We start from the raw sequence: 17,694 nt of genomic DNA, 5'->3' as shown, positions 1-17,694 counted from the left end.
ATTCTTTTTTTTTAATATATTCAAGCTTATAAACTAAAATACGCTAAAATAACCCCTGTAAATTTAAATATTTAAAATTTATTTTTAAATAAAATAATTATAAAAAGTTTAAAAATATAATATTATTATATGCTTTATAAAAAGTTTAATTTTTAAAACCCGGTTTAATTTAAATAAAGGTTCATTAAAATGCACGGTTACGCACGGACGGTTTTTCTATACGATTTCGAGTGTTCAATTCGACCGTGTGTTCAATTCGACCGTGGATTACGTTACCTAATCTTCCAAGAGTTGCGTAAAACATTTCGGGCTATACTATTCAGAGGCACCGTTTCTCATAAGCAATTCTATACCACATATAGTCCCTCCATCTCTAGTCGTTTCCAACGGCCACGAAAACTGCTAGGAACGCCGCATAGCCCGCAGTGGCGATGAAGATGCTTGCTTCATCCGAGGTGCTGCTCCAAGCGAGCGTGAGGCCAAACATCAAGATGGCTACCGTGGCGGTGATGAGGCACTTGGCCATCGTCCGGCCGAGACTCATGATAACCTGAGAGGTGTACCGTCGTTAGGTGACATATCGGAACTGGTCATTGCGGGGGTGGGTAAACATTTCTTACCATGGGTACAATCACGAAGATCCCCCGATGACAGCCGTCAGCAAGCGTCTTGGGAACTCCTGTCTTCGACGCCTCTCCTCGATTCGAAGTTCGTGGTCCAGTTCTGCCTCGGTGGCATCGCTTCTGGTGGTCGAGTCGGTGGCCTGCTTGGTGATCTCGGTCGCTTGAAAGACGACCACTTCGCTCGAGGGGGTCTTCTTGTCCAAGGCAGTCTTGGCCGCTTTTGGAGTCAATTTGAGAGGCAGCGGCGAGATGAAGAAGGCCTGTTTAGCACGTCGAGCCAGGGCATGGGGAGACACTGGCCACGAATGATTACTTGAGCCCTTGGTCGGGCCTGGTACTGGTTCAGGAAGCGTGTCCGCCGGCGCATCTGCATGCTCGTCTTTCGGGGGTCGGATAGATGAGGCATGGATATGCTTTGGTGCATCGAGCCACTCTCCTCCTTGACTTGATCACTCTCCATCCTGTAACCGAATTTGGCTTGAGATGGATTTGGTTTATTGACGTTCTCTATGTACACGGAGTCATCTTCCATATGAGCTTTTGGCAATTGACACACAGGCTATCCAAGTTAGCTTCGGCATGATGATTATTCCAGTGTCAGTCATGAAGGGTGGCGCCTCCTAGATGTAGGGAAGGCAGTAGCCAAATGCGCATTTGGAATTTTCCTTCAAAGCTAGGTATATTGCAATAGCTGAGCAATAAATCTGAGGGTTCGATGCCTCTACTCGCTCACTTACACGGACCAATTTGACGTCTTTATCGAGCAGGATAGACTTGCCCTCCATAATATGCACCACCCAGGAAGACATCACAATGGTACAAACTGGATCTCATCATGCATTCATTCTTGAGGCTCACAGAACTTACTTGGGTGTTTTCAGATGGAGAAGGTGCGTGTAAGAGTTATTAATATCAGCTGAACTGTGCCAATGCAGGCAGCCCGAACTGTGCTCGTTACGCGGTACCGCTGTAATTTGATGTTCGGACTTAACAGGACCTAAATGGCGTAAACGCCCCGGCCCGCCAGCGCCTGATTAGTGATTAGATCATGGATATCCATCACCCAACGTCAGCCCCGGAGAGAGCTTCAATCGCTACAACGCCGCAGGGCAGAGTTGCAGTTTCCGAAGAGCGCCTGACGATTTTAGGACGACATTCACGAATCAATTCCAACGTACCCCATTTAATCGCAAGCTTCTCCCCCCGGCCGCGCCCTTTGTCCACACCGACATTCATGTAACACGTAGTTGCATGATCTCTTTTGAGGGTCAATGCCGCCGCCACTACCAGACCACTCCTCCAGCTCGCCCCTGCACGGATTGTCGACGAACGGTGGTTTCGGGTCGCAGAGCAGCAGCAACCACAACAACGCATCGTCCTCCTCGTCATCGGGCGCTCTGGCATACAAGCGACGACAGTCCGACGCCCGCGGATCCGAACAAGACGCCAAACGCGCCCGGCAAGGCAGTAACCCCGCCGCCGCCCCGACGACGGCGTCCGATTCCCAGAGGATGAGCAAGCTACTGGGCAAACGGCCGGAGATCGTCGACCTGACGAAACCGCGCTCCGCCATCCGCCCGCAGGATGGCGTCCGCAAGCTCGTCATCAAGAACCTGCGCACCGTGAGCCGCACCAACGACCTCGAAGAGTACTACGACAAAACATGGAGCGAGCTGGACGTCGCCGTGCAGGCCATCTTCGCTCGGCAACAACCGGTGCAGCCTTATGCGAAGCTGTACCGGGGCGTTGAGGACATCTGCCGGTATGGCGAGTCTAAGAAGCTCTACGAGGTGTTGCGTGAGCATTGCGAGAACTACCTCAACGGGACCCTGTCCGACTCGATCAGAGCTGGCGCCGGCTCCTCAAATATCGAGGCGCTGCGGAGTGTACACAAGCATTGGGTGGTGTGGAATCTCCAATCGGCAACCATCCGCTCGACGTTCAGCTTTCTGGACAGGTCGTTCCTTCTGAGCTCGAAAGAGTTGCCGCAGCTTAACGACCTAGCGATTCAACTGTTCAGAAGGATGGTATTTGTCAATTCGAGGATTGGACCTATGGTCTTGCAGGGCATGTGCGAGTTGGTGGACTTGGACCGGAGGGGAGATCAACTATTTGATGCTACTCTGTTGAAGGAGTCTATCTCCATGCTGAATGTCCTCAACATCTATGGCAAGTCCTTTGAGCCGCGCTTCCTGGAAACATCGGAAAGCTACTTCAAGGAATTTGCCGAGGAGAAGAGCACGGCGTCCCTGAAGTCGTACATCATGGCGTGCGAGCGATTACTGGAGGCCGAAGACCACCGATGCAACGCCTACAACTTCGACAGCACGACGAAGAGGCAACTCATGGAAAAGGCCCATGGGATTCTCATCGAGGACTACTCTGAGAAGCTCTTGGACAGTGGCAGCGTTGGGAAGCTCATTGATGACAATGCCATCGATTCTATGAAAGCATTGTACGATCTTCTGCGCCTTTCGAGCATCCAGAAGAGTCTGAAGGAGCCCTGGGAAGATTACATCAAAAATACGGGTTCCTCTATCGTCAATGATACTTCACGCGGAGACGAAATGGTGGTGCGACTACTCGAATTCCGGAGAGCGTTGGACGTCATGATCCGGGATGCGTTCAATCAGGACGACGACTTCACATATGGGCTGAGAGAGGCCTTTGGTAGCTTCATCAACGACAAAAAGATTTTGTCTTCTTGGAAGACCGGTACATCCAAGGTCGGCGAGATGATTGCGAAGTATATCGACATGTTACTACGCGGCGGTCTCAAGACCATTCCAAAATCGCTCTTGTCGGACAACAAGGACCGTGCAGAAGCCGAACGGAGCGGCCAGGCAAGCACGGGCGATGAAGACGCCGAGCTGGATAGACAACTAGACCAAGCGCTAGAGCTGTTCAGATTCATCGAGGGCAAGGACGTCTTCGAGGCGTTCTACAAGCAAGACCTGGCGCGGCGTCTGCTGATGAGTCGCAGTGCCAGCGCCGATGCGGAGAGGAGCATGCTCACCAAGCTCAAGAGCGAGTGCGGCTCCAGTTTCACCCACAACCTCGAGCAGATGTTCAAGGACCAAGAGCTGGCCCGCGACGAGATGGCTTCCTACAAGTCATGGCTCCAGAACACCGGGCGGGATAAGAGCAGCGTTGACCTCACTGTTAGTATTCTATCTGCGGCGGCATGGCCGACCTACCCCGACACACAGCTTCGTCTTCCCGATGAAGCCGCGAAACAGATAGAGACTTTTGAGAAGTATTACATCGGGAAGCACACAGGCAGGCGTCTAACATGGAAACATTCCTTGGCGCACTGTGTCGTCAAGGCACACTTTAACAAGGGTCCCAAGGAGCTGCTCGTCAGCGCCTACCAGGCTGTTGTACTAGAGCTGTTCAACCAAATCGAGGGCAAGCCCGACGAGGTTCTGTCCTTTGCCCAGATCGCGGAAGCGACGGGCCTGAACGAGCAAGATCTCACGCGGACGCTGCAGTCGCTGGCGTGCGGCAAGGCGCGCGTGCTGGCGAAGCGCCCGAAAGGTCGGGATGTGAGCGAGACGGACACGTTCACGGTGAACAAGGGGTTCGCGGACCCCAGGTGCCGGGTCAAGATCAACCAGGTGCAGCTGAAGGAGACGAAGGAAGAGAACCAGGACACGCACAAGCGGGTCGCGGCGGACCGGCAGTTTGAGACGCAGGCGGCCATCGTGCGGATCATGAAGAGCCGCAAGACGATGACGCACGCGAACCTCGTGGCGGAGGTGATTAACCAGACCAAGAGTCGAGGTGCGGTGGACACGACGGAGATTAAGAAGAACATCGAGAAGTACGTTTTTGCTACGACTATTGCCCCCTTTTCTGGTTTACACGATGCAATGGCTAACATGATGATTTGTAGGCTCATCGAGAAGGACTACCTCGAGAGAGAAGGTGGTTCTTACACCTATCTGGCGTAGACTTGGTGTGTGTGTAACTTTGGTGTTGAGAGTAACCGTGGTGTAGATATCGTAAGACCGACAGCGAAGACATTCTTGGCCAGCGTACAAACAACAACGTCACGCTCATTGCCCTATTGAGGCGAATTGGCTTACTGGCCTTGGCTGTGCCTAGAGTTGCGTGCAAGACAGCGGTAATCAACGTCGCCTGTCATGTTCGGAATCGATAGTTGGCCTGTCTATTGGACTCTGAGAGTAAGGGGTTAGGCTTCGACAGCACATATGTAAGAAGTTGCACAGCGAGACGATCCATGTCAACTCTTCGCGATAATCACATGCGCTCAAGAGAACCTGTGATGTAATCTTCTAATGCCGCAGAATTTTCCAATTCCATCAAGGTGAATATTCCCCAATATTCGAATGAGGATTCCATTGACGCGATCGGCTCTGGGATTTGGGATCGTGATGAGCGCCAAGCAGCAAGCATGAATCGATTGCCGATCTTTAGTTGCCATTCCAAGTGGAGTCGCGCCAGCAGTCATCGAATTATGGGAATGCAGATAGATAGCTGGCGGGGGTGTTCCCACCAACGGTGAGCGAAGATCAGAAGGCCCGTCGGAGCAAAAGCTTCGGGTATGAAGTCATAAACTCTGTTTGATACTCTGTTGATGGGCACACATAGGCCATTTTCCTCAGTTCCTTCAGCCTTTCTCCAAAAGACCCCCTCCGCTGAAGCATCTAGACAATCTCACGCATCCGCTCCTCCCGTCAGCTCATTTCCACTTGGACGAAGGATGAGGGCCGGCTATGATTTCATGGTAACGTCAGAGATCTCTCGGGGAGGGGCTGAAGGGGAAGGAAAGGGCTGGAGGTGCTGGTGACGTCGGGTATCTTGGGTTGGAGGAGGAGGGATGGATACGTTCGAAGTCAAGATATATACTCGCTGGATGTCCGCGATAGAAGCAGAAAAATACTCTATCAATTCATCAATACAATCTACCAACACATCAACTCGAACAACTCAACTCGTGATAACTTAGTCGTATCAGACCACACCGCGAAACACACAATCACAAACACAACCACATCTTACACACACACACAAAATGGCCGCCCCAGGAAACACCCAACAGCACTGGCGCAACGTCGCCGAGCAGGCGGAGCGCGACCTGAACACGTACGAGGCCAAGACGGGCCACGGCAAGACGAGCGTCAACGACGAGGCTGGCGTCGACACCCGCGTCGAGAACAAGTTCCCCGGCGCCGAGGTCCGCTACGACGCGGACCTGAGCACGAACCGCGGCTACAACAAGCGGATCCCGCCCGAGGAGGGGGGTGAGGTGGATGCTCGTGGACGGTAAGTTTTCTCTGTCTCCTCTTTGCCCTTCTCATTTTTTTTTTTCGTTTAATCCACTACGACGGAAGATGGACATGTACGTAGAAGGTTCAAGAGGCTAAATACGATTATACCACAGCCAAACCAGAGGCGAGCACTTCGAAGGCCAAGGCGGCCCCGAGCAAAAGTACGAGCGCCAGCAGCGGGACCTGGGCGGCTACGACAACGCCAACGAAGTGGGCTCCGGCCGAGCCCCGCGACCCTCTGAGGGCGGCGACGCCTTCCGCGAGGTCGGCCACGGCGACCGCGGCAGCGCCCTGGAGGCGGGCCGGGAGGCGGCGGGCGCCAACGTGGCGAGCGACAGCAAGATGCGCCACAAGGGCCAGTTCAAGGGGTCCGAGTACTACACGCCCGAGTCGGTGCCGGATTCCATTTCCGCGGAGGGCAACCTGGCGCCCGAGAGCGTGACGCAGGCTTCGCGGGAGTCGGAGGGGTACTAAGATGGGAAGAAGGGAGGCTGGGATTCCGAAATGGACCACCCAGTGTATGTCTTACTCTCAATAGTGGCGGCTCGTCGCTGTGTATCAATAGTGTAACAATGATGGGGTAATGTTCCCCTGACGAATGAATGAACGAATCAAGTTACTTCTTTCTTACTCACCACTTATGCTTCTGTATCGTGTGCGTTCATTTGTTGTTCATTTACAATTTGATACTTAAACGTTGGTAAACATAGGAATAATATCGTATTCACAGAGACTCTTTTTTCTATCAGATTGTCTTCGGCCAAACGCCTTGAAAGGACATACGTCTGATGGATAGTTCCCTGGTTTCTCATGATGTATCCCCAAGCGAAACAAGCTCCATCCAGCATTTCTGACCCTTCGGCTGTGATGAAATTAGCTGATCCGACATCTCCATATCCCCATCTGTCATCGATTCTTCCGGTAGAGTCGAGAATCGGGAGTAAACATCTATCAACAAAGTCTTCATCTCCGCCAGCGCCAGACTGTTGTAGTGGTTAGTCAAGTATGAATAACAAGGGGCCATGACGTGGTTTATTGGAAGGAAGAGAAATAAAGAGGAGAAAGCCTACTGTTTCCCAATGCACCCCCTCCCACCGCTAGCGAACGCAAAGAACAGCCGCTTCCTCTCCAGATCCCCCGTCTCTTCAAGCCATCGATCCGGATTGAACCGTTCGGGCTCCGGGAACACGCCCTGGTCGATACGGTGCGTCGAGTACGCCTGCGCGCTGACAATGGTAGCCCCGGGAATATAGTAGCCGTCGATGGTGCGGCCGCCGGAGGGCACATACCGCGGCAGCGACATGGGGATGGCGGGGAAACAGCGCAGCCCCTCCATGACGACGGCGTCTAGGTACGGCAGCTTGTCGAAGGGCGTGGACGGGTCAGCAGACCGGATTTCTTCCTGTAGTCGTTTCTGGACGTGCGCGGATCTGGGCTGGGAGATCTCCCACATCAGGAAGCAGAGAGCGTCTCCGGTCGTATCGATGCCAGCGGCCATGTGGTCGGTGCATTCCGCGGCCATGTCCAGCTGCTCCAGATCGTAGTTCTTGTCCTGCATCCGACTGAGCAGGGTGAACTCGAGGGGGTCGGACTTCGACGTGGCGGAAAGGACAAGGTTGTCTGCCAACGGGGTCTCCCTAGGCTTCGAGAAGAGCGCCAGAACGTTTTTTATTATAGCGTGAAGTCCGGGATTGTAGTAAGATAGGAGACGGTCTGTTTGGATTGTCAATATATATATCCTCAATAGAGTAGGGATGCAGTAAGCGTTTGGTGAAGCCACGCACTTTGAAGGCTATCGTCGAAAGCGACCTGCAGCATGATTTTCTCGTCTTCCTCGTCCCGAAGCGAATCGGACCCGTAAGGGTGGAAAAGATGATGGCTGACACAGTCAAACGCATAATCATGGAGGCCTGGGATGAATGGATATTAGTATAAGCAGATGTTATGTGAGTCGTACCTCCTCCCTAATGTTACCTACAAATCTGGTCCAGGGGTTATTCAATTAGCTTCGATCTCACGGGCAGACACGTCGTATGAGGTAAAAGGGGGTACTCACGAAAAGGTCGATACTGCCACCTAGCGACTTGGAGCATCGATCGACAAATCTCCTGGAGCGCTCCTTGATCCCGTCCAGGGAAGCCGAGCGCAGAATATTTGTGTTTGCGTAGCGATCCGCCAGAACTCGCTTCCTCTTGGCATGCTGTGTACATATGCAACGGTTATTATTAAAGGGGCTACTTTCTCAAACCACGGCTTCTACCCCCTCGACTTACATCTTGCTTGTTCAGAGTGCTGAACATGGTCCTAGAGAAGAAAACAAAAGAGTTAGTTTATACATCTTTTTTTTTTAAAGCCCCAGGCTTCAACCCCTCACTCACCTCCTCCCGTACACCTGGAACAAGTTGTAAAACTCCGTCTTATCGTAGCCGCTGCCTCCCGAGCCGTAGATCTCCTTGACGCCCTCGGCGGACGCGAAGGCGACCTCGTTGGGTGCGATCCGCACTACAGGGCCGTACTGCAAGTGAAGCCGGTGAATATATTGGGTTCGGTGGGCGTGGAACTCATGCCACTTAAGAACCCACGAGGTGAAGAGCGACAGGCGCGGGCCTGGGACCTTGCGCAGAGGCGATGCTAGACTCACCCAGATGTAGGATACGGCGAGTGCGACCAGGACGCAGCCCGCGAGTGCGGGACTGAAGAGTATCATGCTGTTGTGTTGTCCGGCCTGCGAGCGAGTAGTTCTTGACACTACTAATCAGGCATATATATATATATGTATATATATATATATGTATAGATATATATAAATAAATGTGCTCGCCTTGGAGTGGAAGGAGGGGAGTTTGTGTCCCTCGAGGGGCTGGTATATATGGTTGTAACTGATAAGACAAAGGAAGCTGAAGTGTGTTCTTGACCAAAACGGTTTCTTACTGTATCCAGTATTCTCAGAATGGCCCGGCTATCGGGTCTACATATGAACTTGTCACTACTCAGCCGAAGCCGGGGCAGTCAAGGCCCATGGCTTATCGCGATAGTTTACTAATAGTATGGATTGTACTTGACGGGGAGGTGTGGGGTAGTGGGGTCGGGTATTTCGGCGCCTCCTCCTCCAACGCAGCATAGATAGGGTATCGTATAAATTTCGTCAAGCCGAGATACGGACAGAACATGGCCGGGCTGGTTCAGTGTCATCAAGTAGGTATCCTTCCATTTCTCATGAACGTCCGCAGTGATAAGCTAGAAAACAACCCACACAGAATATGTGTCTGCTCCAACTGAGAATCCCAAGCATTCGCTTACCGACACATGACTCTGGAAGTAACAGTCGAAGCCATGAGATAGGGAGCGGGCGAACGTGTATATAGGAACCATTTGATGTTTCACACGCCGACCGGTTCATGATGGTATATAAGTAGGCAAATTCATCCTGACAGCTGCAATTTGCAACGACGACAAATCCCTATTGACTCCTTAACGCCTGCCTTGTAGTCTTTGAAAAAGCATGACCGTAACATCGTCGAATTCCCAGGTGAGAAAACCCAGAAAGTAAGCCCTGGCCTTGCCGCGCCACTTGGATGTTCATGATTCATCCATAGCTTCGTCCTCGTCCTCCTGTGGGCTTCCTCCCTTCGAGTTAGATGCAGGAGGGCCAGACTCGCCATCCAGGAGAGCCACCAAACTCTCCAAACCCTCCACTTCGCCCATGGCGAGCTTCCTGCCCTCGCCCTGCCACTCTCCATCCCGCACCTCGCCGTCCCTGCCCAACTCCAGGCCCTGCACATGCTCCAGGTGCCGCCGCGTCGCGCTCTCCACGTAGTTGACTCTCTCGCGGCGCCAGGTCTTCCGGGCGGTATCATCGTCGCCATTGGCACCTTCCGCCTCTGAGTTGGGCGTCGGTGCGAGATCGGGGGCCATGGTGCGCAATGACGTAGAAAGCGCACGCAGCGCCTGCAGCTGCGACAGCGTGAAGGCCGTCGTCGTGCTCAGGGGTGTATCCGGGCCGGCAGCCTTCAGGGAGCCGACCTTTTGGTGCAAGAAGGCCAGGGGCGCAGGTTCTGACGGCTCCTGGCTGCTGTTGGTCTCTTCTGTCTTGACGTCGCCATGCATGCCCAGGAGACCCCGGAGATCCGACACGAGGCGCGCATTCCGCTCCTGCTCGGCGTGCAATAATGCATTGAGGCGCATACTCTCCCGCAATTTCTTCCGTAACTGGCCAATCGACTCTAGCGTCGACTTGTCGCTGTTGGCGAGCTGTTGTTGTCCGTCTGCCTCCGCTGCTGCTTCTGCCGCCGAAGGTGCCGCCGAGAAATCGAGCCCATCGTAGTGGCTGAGGCGGATGTAGTTCCGCAGGTCCGGCGGCTTGACGCTGAAGATGTTGCGCAAGACATAAAGCTCGAGCTTGTCGAAATTGCGGTCGATGTTGGTGCACAGCAACGTTTCGAGCTGGTGGGTGCCCGACTCGATCTCCGTCTTGGCCTGGTCGGCGTACTCCTCCGGGTCCAGCGCGGGCTGCGCCGGTTGTCCCTTCTTCGCCTTGACGGGCTTGAAGCCCAGCGTCGCGGGCGGAAGGTTCAGCAGACCTTGTTCGACCGAGTTGAGGGCGCGCTCGGCGAGGATGTTGATACTGTTGATGATGTCGTCGATAAGTGACTGCAGTTTTTACGCCCGTCAGCAATGCAATTCTAGGTCGCAACTTCTAGGCGCACAAGAAGATGAACAAGATGGTCAATAGCCAATTGCTTACCACAGGGGGTAGCCGAAATGCTCAGTTACGAGCTGGGTATCTGAGGTGGCCGTCGCCGCCATGGTGGCATGTTTCAGGAAATGTTGTTTCGCGATCGGGCGATGGCTTGACTGAATAACGCGTCTTGGTCTGAAGATCGCGATTGATTCAACTGATTGAATGGTGTGACAGCAATTAGTTAGCGGGTTCCGCGGGTTCGCTGCCAGAGCTGGGCTTGCTAAAATGTCAATATTTGGTTCTAGCTCCAGGGAGGGGTCCCTGTCGCTAAGGAGTGCTCCCTGGAAAACCCCTGTAGCATTGGAACATGTACCGCTACCGCCGCTCCCGCTTGCCGCTGTCTGGCTGACACCTTCAGAAGTTCAGGTGGGCGGTTCTTTTGGCATGTGGCATGTGGCATGTGGCTTAGCCAAGTACTACTGTAGTAGTGATACGTCATCCCTCTGCATATGGGTAGGGTGAATTCGTTTTATTGATAGGCAGGTCGATTTAATTTCGAGCTTGGTAAAATGCATACACCGAGTCAGTCAGTCGGTGAACTGCTTAGGTACATAGTAGCTAAAGCTTGCGTATCTCGAGATCAATGTGTATTCCTCAAATCCTAACGTCTTCACCACTTACATACCAAACATCCATGCCTAGGTTCTGCAGACAATAACCCTTGCTTTTCTTTTCTTTTCTTCGTTGACCATGTCGGACTGGAAAGGTATCGTGAAGAAAGGGTGGCATCCCGAAAAGGAGGGGACCACCTTGAGAGGCCAGGTCGTACGTCGTCCTACCCCGGCTCTTGCAGCAAACATTCAGATTACACCGCTGACTTTTTATGATGTATCAAACAGTCCGGGCTCCTGGGTCGCGGCGGGGACCAACCGGCCTCCAGGTCCGCTAACCATGAGGCGATGCCAATTACCTCTCTCAAAGACCCGTCAACCTTCGCACCGCCCCCGAAACGAACAGTAGCTCCACCGCCGTCGGTGCCCTACTCGACGACGACGACGGCATCTGGCAAGCCTCCACCACCGCCGCGGCCGGGGTCGGCATACCAAACACAACAGCAACAGCAGGATGAAGGAGTGGACGAACCGGTATCACCGCCGAAGCCGTATAGAGTAGACACCACGGGACTATCTACCTCGCACCTGCCGCCCCCGCCGAGCCGAAGAGGCGATGGCCAGACGCCGCCCCCGGTAGCGAGAGCACCACCGCCACTACCACCGTCCCGGGGCGGTTCTGCTGCTCCGCCATCACTCCCTCCTCGACTACCCCCGCGCTCGGGTACCAGCTCTCCCGTCCACCGCGCCCAATCACCAGTCCACGCCCAACTCCCGTCCGCCTCCTCCGGCAACCTGAACCAAGGCGCCGTCAGCAGACTAAGCCAAGCCGGCATCTCCGTCCCCGGCTTCGGCATAGGCAGCGGCAGCAAATCCTCCTCTTCCGCCACCACGCCGCCGCCCCCACCCGCGCGAACCGGGTCCCCCAGCAGCAGCAGCTTCAGCAGCAAGGCCTCCTCCCACATGAACGACCTGTCCGCCCGCTTCTCGCGACTCGGCAGCGGAGGCGGTTCCTCTTCGTCCTCTACCGCCAACAATACTGCCACGACTCCTACGGCGGAAGCACCAGCAAAGACGACAGGCTCGGCCAGCCAAGGCACCACCTGGGCCGAGAAACAAGCCGCCCTCCGCACCGCCTCCAATTTCCATAAGAACCCGTCCTCCGTCTCCTTCTCCGAAGCCCGCACCGCGGCCGGCACGGCCAACAACTTCCGGCAGCGGCACGGCGACCAGGTCGCGAGCGGGCTGCGGACGGCCAACAGTCTAGGGCAAAAATTCGGGGTCGTGGCCCCAGCGGCAGCCGCTGGTGCTGGTGCCCAGCAGCAGCAGGAACCGGCCGGGATCAATAGCAAGAGTCAAAGTACAGCGCAAACGACGGCAGGGTCGGGGAACGGGGCAGGCGGGATGATGGGCCAGCTCAGCAGCTCCCTGAGCGCCGCCGTGGCCAAGAAGAAGCCGGCCCCGCCACCGCCACCGCCCAAGAAGAAGCCCGCGGTGTTGCCGCCGCCGCCGCCACAGCGGCCAATCCAGTCCTCTTCAACGGAGGAAGACGATGCGCCTCCGCCCGTGCCGCTGAGCACGAGGCCCAAGTTTTAGTCCATCAAAGGGGGCCAACTTGGAGTTTATAGTCTCAAGAAACAGTGCTCACTATAGAAAGGGGGGCCTTCAAGTGATACAGCCGTTACCAATCCGACCAAAACCGAGGTTTGGATAAATACTGGCCGTAAAGTATTTTGTTCATAGCAACTTTACAAAAGGTCAGGTCACGTATATATATGCACATTGCAGATAGCTCTATAAGAATGAAAGCTCCAGGGGGACCATATGAAATCAAGCCAGGATAAGAGGCACGACTGACATGCGGCCGGACGCCTTACGTTGAACCACATACATCAGCGTGTCGTACGCACAGAAACCAATATTCAGCAATTTTGAGCCGCGCTTGTTTTAGTCATCAATGCTTGAGATTTCGTAAGTTGCCATTGGCACTTTTGGCGACAGGCTAAGTCTATATGACGAGCAATCGCATAATGGCGAAATTATCAAAAGCCTATCACCCCAAAGTTCCTTTTGTGTGGGATTTTTTAACCCAGTATATCCACTTTCCCATGCGCCCCGTCTCTTCAATTCAGGTTCTTAAACCTTCATCTCCTTCATGCCGTGCTTCCAGAAGGTGAAGTAAGGGGTCATGCCATCCTCGCGGTAGTTGACGAAGACAAGCCTATGAAAAGAAAAATGTTTAGCGGGAGAGCAAACAAAAAAACCAGGTGGGAGCTTAACTTACATGCACTTTCCAGCGGAAACATCGTTGTCCTCGTTATCGCTCATGTAGAAATCGTAGTCCTTGATGTTGGGGAGGATCTTCTTGGCGTAGGCCTGGGCCTTGGCCTTGAAGTCGTTGATCTCATCCTCGGGCTTGCCCTGCTCGGCCATGGCGGCGGCAACGTTCTTCATGTACTCTGCGAAGCTCGTCAGTGTATGCCAGTTTTGAAGACCCAGAGACGGGGCGGATCGGGGGATTGCTTACTGCCAAGGTGACCAAGGTAATCCTTCTTGTTGTACTTTCCGAGGTTGATCAGGCGGAAGGAGTACTCGATATCGAGCTTCTTCTCCTCGGAGTCGTCGGTACCCTCATCGGCCTCCTCGGCGGAAGCGTTGGCACCAGTGTCTGTTCAGATGGCGGGGTTAGAACTAAGCATCGAAGCAGATACCTAAGAAAAATGGCAAAAACGTACCGACGTTGACAGCGCCGATGGTAATCATCTTCGCGTCGGCCTCGTAGACAACGCCATCGACCTCCTTCAGGTCGTAGGAGTCCGAGATCAACTCGGCTCCGTTGAAGATATCCTGGATTGCGGGGTCAGTACGCCGAGGGTCATGAGCGTGTGGTATTGCGCGGGGCGACCTACAGTGTAGATAATCATGTTGACGGTTGATTTGCTGAAGGAGAGATGTTGATGTAGAGGGTCAAAAAAGAGAGCGTTGGCAAGGGATGGCAAAGGGAGACGAAGGAGAGGGAAACAAGAAAAAAGCCGTCGGTCGGGTATGGCTTCGTTGAAGTGGGAAAAATAATCCAGTCTAGCGAGGGGCGGCTTTTGCCAAATGAGGGGCAGAGTCTGATTCTGGCTTTTCACCCCACAGGCGCTCTCTCAAAGGCCATAGGCAGTGCAGGCAGTGCAGGCAGTGGTAGGGAGCAACAGAGGGGGCCCAGACCAGCAATTTTTGCACCTGGAGAGAGGCTGGCCTGGCCTGGCAGAAAAGATTACAGTGGGGCTCGCCAGGCGCTGAACTCAGCATTGAATGGACAACAGCCAGCCAATGGAGGGACTTCTTTCGATTTTGTTTTCTGAGCTCCAGGGCTGCTGTAGAGTCTTACTAGCAGTACGGAGTAAGGTCTTGTGCATCTTTACCACCTAAACAGCCAACCTTCTACCGATGGCCGCAGACATAAAGACAGGTATGGTTTCCAGTCATTATGTTTACAATGTTTCTTTGGGTTTTGAGTGTTTGCCTGCACACACTTGGGCGTTATGCAGTTTCGACCGAGGTCAATATCGAGTTGGAGAGCTTATGGTGCTAGATTTGGTTAGTTCGGGGTCCTGTAAAAGGCACTCTCACCAGACCCAAATGTCCAATGCTTCTGGTCTGAGTCTTTGGCTGCTAGCACTACATCCTGCATCCTTACCTAACATCAACTATGCACCATGTGGGATAGCTGCGGACTCTACTGCACATCAACAAGGCAAAATTCGATGTTGGCTGCAAAAGGATGTACATTGCTAGAGGATGACTAGTGAGATTAGTGCATGTGGCGCTGGTATTGGCCGACTTCCAGCCTCAAATCTGATAGTTCCCAATATTCGCATTTACGGCATCAATGCTGGACATCTATCCATGGCTCGCTTGCGATTGGTGCCTTACGTACCCGAAGACGTAAGTTAAGCTGACATCAGTGTATGTAGGTTAATTATTCACTCACAATGAGGAGAATAAATCTGGCACCCGCCATCTGATGCAAAATTGCACGCAATACCATGGAATACCGAAACCCAGCGTGTATCCCTTTTTACATAAGCGCACGCATCCCAAGTGGGTGCGGGCCTCAGTCGCGGCGCTGATTGGTGTGCTGCTGAGATGCGGTACCACAAGTCCACACAATGCCATCCACATCGAGTTGGGATGACGGTTTGCCACCATCAATCGGACTTCATTTCAGTCAATTCATGAGCGGGCGCATTGACTACATCCCTAAACCGATATGAGCGAGAAATAAGCAGAACAGTGAAACTGATGATAGTGTGCAAAGCCAGCACATCGCCTCCTAATGAACATCCGCCCCCGATCGTGCCACAATTAGAAAGCCATCGTCAGACGTCTTCGCCTTACTGTGCTCCGTGCTGGCCTGCAAACTGCTGATTCGGAGTCCGGGAAGCACGGCTGGGCCGAGCAAGCGAGATTGATAAAGGAGACAGGCCCTCGGAGCCTCTCGGGGATAGAAAGGGAGAGCGACAGCAACAGTCATCGTCCATCGATCGCATTGCGTCCATTGATCCATCTATTAGTATCGCATTGGGCATTTGACCCGATTAATCATCCGCATTATCCTCCTCGAGCTACCCCCAAATTGCTTCCCATCTACAACTCAAAAACTGCCCGACCCTTCGACAATCTTTCTAATCTCATTCACCTTTTTGCCATTGCCGTTTTGCCAAAGTCGTACACACTCCTTTTTCCTCCCGACCCTTCCGAAACCTTTTTATAATTGTCCACTCTCTGGACCTGTCCACCCGCCCTGTAAACCACCAATACTCCCCACCCATCCACCACCCGACACGACCCTGACGCGACTTGGGCATCTCTCTCTCTCGATGGACGTCGTCATGGCGGCCAACGTAACCCTGCCTGAGGCACTGCCTCCGCTGCCTACCTACGAACTCACAGAAGTCCAGAGCTTGATCCCCGGCGTCGACGACTTCTACGTATCGCTGATGGCGCCAGTCGTCGCATACTGGGTCGTCTCGGGCATCTTCCACTTCATTGACACCTTCGACCTCTTTCCGCAATACCGCTTGCACACGCCCGCCGAGATCGCCTCCCGCAACCGCGCCTCACGATACGAAGTCTTCCGCGATGTCATCCTGCAGCAGATCATCCAGATGGGCGTCGGCGCAGTCCTGGCCTACCTCGACCCCCTGAGTACAACGGCAAGGAGGAGTACGATGTCGCAGTCTGGGCGACGCGCGTGAGACTCGCACAGAGAGCCCTGCCTTCCGTGCTTGCTGTTCTCGGTATCAACGCAAGCAGCATGGCCAAGAGCATGTCGGCGACGCACCCGCTGCTTGCCGGAGCTCTCTCGGGCGGCCACTACCCCTTCCTGACGACCGGATTGGCCGGACCTGATGGATCTACCGTTCCGGCTTTCGCCGCTTGGGAGATCGCTGTGGCCAAGGCTATCTTCTGGATGGTTATCCCGGCCATGCAGTTCGGCATTGCACTCCTCTTCCTCGATACCTGGCAATACTGGCTGCATCGCATCATGCACACGAACAAGTGGTTGTATGGTATGTAGAAACTGCACGTTTGACTCGACTGACATTCCGCTGACCAAATCACACAGCTACCTTCCATTCGCGCCACCACCGCCTATACGTGCCCTATGCCTACGGAGCCCTCTACAACCACCCCTTTGAGGGATTCCTTCTCGACACCCTGGGCGCTGGTATTGCGTACAAGCTGTCCTTCATGACCGCGCGCCAGGGCATTGTCTTCTTCACCGCATCGACCATCAAGACTGTCGACGACCACTGTGGATACTCCCTGCCGTGGGATCCCCTGCAGCACATCTCGGCCAACAACGCCGCTTACCACGACATCCACCACCAAAGCTGGGGCATCAAGACCAACTTCTCGCAGCCTTTCTTCACCTTCTGGGACAGCTTCCTGGGCACCATGTGGAAGGGCGATACTTCGCTGAAGTACGAGCGATCGCGAAAGAACGCTGAGAATGCCGTCGTAGCCGAGGCCAAGAAGGCCCAAAGCTCACCAAGCTCATAAGCTCTGTTCCAACAAACCACTTCGCACGAGTTTTGTGCGCTTCGCATGTATCTATACTAGGGGCTTTGCGCTTTTTTTGCGTCCGGGATTCAGGATACGGTTCTTGAGAGCAAGGAAACGGGCACAGCATACGAGGAGTTTTCTTCCATTTTCTTCTTCTTGCTTTTGAGCGATGTTGTTCACGTCATCACTCGGTCAACTTTGAGTATTCCTGCGACTTATGTACTACACCCTTCGCTGTACACTTGAGATGGAGGATCCACACGCAGCATTCGCGACCAGCTGTCGCAGTATAACAGTATGATGAACGGACGAAGGACGAGAGACTGTCGGGACACAGGGACGATGGAAGGCTGCATGGGCAAACGTCACGGGACTGCTCAACACTACTTCTTGATGCGTACTTACGCATAATCATAATAAACCATGAA

At 53.8% G+C, this 17,694-nt stretch overlaps 8 protein-coding genes across 8 annotated transcripts; 4 read left to right on the top strand and 4 right to left on the bottom strand.

Annotated features, from left to right (window-relative positions):
- Window positions 1–373: 373 nt before the first annotated feature.
- PG986_008351 (uncharacterized protein) lies at window positions 374–996 on the bottom strand (the record flags this gene model as incomplete). Its single annotated transcript, XM_066844573.1, has 3 exons — window positions 374–550; window positions 653–883; window positions 937–996. The coding sequence occupies 3 exons, from the start codon at window positions 994–996 to the stop codon at window positions 374–376; spliced, it is 468 nt and encodes a 155-aa protein (XP_066700685.1).
- An 898-nt stretch (window positions 997–1,894) lies between these two features.
- Window positions 1,895–4,576, top strand: PG986_008350 (ubiquitin ligase subunit CulD; the record flags this gene model as incomplete). Its single annotated transcript, XM_066844572.1, has 2 exons — window positions 1,895–4,446; window positions 4,519–4,576. 2 exons carry the CDS (start codon window positions 1,895–1,897, stop codon window positions 4,574–4,576), a joined length of 2,610 nt encoding a protein of 869 aa, XP_066700684.1.
- Window positions 4,577–5,661: 1,085 nt separating this feature from the next.
- PG986_008349 (uncharacterized protein) lies at window positions 5,662–6,391 on the top strand (the record flags this gene model as incomplete). Its single annotated transcript, XM_066844571.1, has 2 exons — window positions 5,662–5,912; window positions 6,031–6,391. The coding sequence occupies 2 exons, from the start codon at window positions 5,662–5,664 to the stop codon at window positions 6,389–6,391; spliced, it is 612 nt and encodes a 203-aa protein (XP_066700683.1).
- Window positions 6,392–6,725: 334 nt separating this feature from the next.
- On the bottom strand, window positions 6,726–8,624 carry PG986_008348 (uncharacterized protein; the record flags this gene model as incomplete). The annotated part of the gene is made up of 6 exons (XM_066844570.1): window positions 6,726–6,900; window positions 7,024–7,630; window positions 7,702–7,827; window positions 7,970–8,117; window positions 8,191–8,221; window positions 8,296–8,624. 6 exons carry the CDS (start codon window positions 8,622–8,624, stop codon window positions 6,726–6,728), a joined length of 1,416 nt encoding a protein of 471 aa, XP_066700682.1.
- Window positions 8,625–9,496: 872 nt separating this feature from the next.
- Window positions 9,497–10,723, bottom strand: PG986_008347 (uncharacterized protein; the record flags this gene model as incomplete). The annotated part of the gene is made up of 2 exons (XM_066844569.1): window positions 9,497–10,541; window positions 10,662–10,723. 2 exons carry the CDS (start codon window positions 10,721–10,723, stop codon window positions 9,497–9,499), a joined length of 1,107 nt encoding a protein of 368 aa, XP_066700681.1.
- A 625-nt stretch (window positions 10,724–11,348) lies between these two features.
- On the top strand, window positions 11,349–12,805 carry PG986_008346 (uncharacterized protein; the record flags this gene model as incomplete). The annotated part of the gene is made up of 2 exons (XM_066844568.1): window positions 11,349–11,423; window positions 11,498–12,805. The coding sequence occupies 2 exons, from the start codon at window positions 11,349–11,351 to the stop codon at window positions 12,803–12,805; spliced, it is 1,383 nt and encodes a 460-aa protein (XP_066700680.1).
- Window positions 12,806–13,345: 540 nt separating this feature from the next.
- PG986_008345 (Mss4-like protein) lies at window positions 13,346–14,133 on the bottom strand (the record flags this gene model as incomplete). Its single annotated transcript, XM_066844567.1, has 5 exons — window positions 13,346–13,430; window positions 13,494–13,668; window positions 13,737–13,877; window positions 13,945–14,056; window positions 14,119–14,133. The coding sequence occupies 5 exons, from the start codon at window positions 14,131–14,133 to the stop codon at window positions 13,346–13,348; spliced, it is 528 nt and encodes a 175-aa protein (XP_066700679.1).
- A 1,956-nt stretch (window positions 14,134–16,089) lies between these two features.
- PG986_008344 (uncharacterized protein) lies at window positions 16,090–17,263 on the top strand (the record flags this gene model as incomplete). Its single annotated transcript, XM_066844566.1, is given in 3 exon segments — window positions 16,090–16,423; window positions 16,438–16,770; window positions 16,827–17,263. The coding sequence occupies 3 exon segments, from the start codon at window positions 16,090–16,092 to the stop codon at window positions 17,261–17,263; spliced, it is 1,104 nt and encodes a 367-aa protein (XP_066700678.1).
- Between the last annotated feature and the right edge of the window lie 431 nt (window positions 17,264–17,694).

Source organism: Apiospora aurea, assembly GCF_038362705.1.
Source record: "Apiospora aurea strain CBS 24483 chromosome Unknown utg000005l_segment0_segment0, whole genome shotgun sequence".
NCBI lineage: Eukaryota > Fungi > Ascomycota > Sordariomycetes > Amphisphaeriales > Apiosporaceae > Apiospora > Apiospora aurea.
The sequence above is the reverse complement of the archived record's forward strand: the minus strand, read 5'-3'. Positions and strand labels throughout refer to the sequence as shown.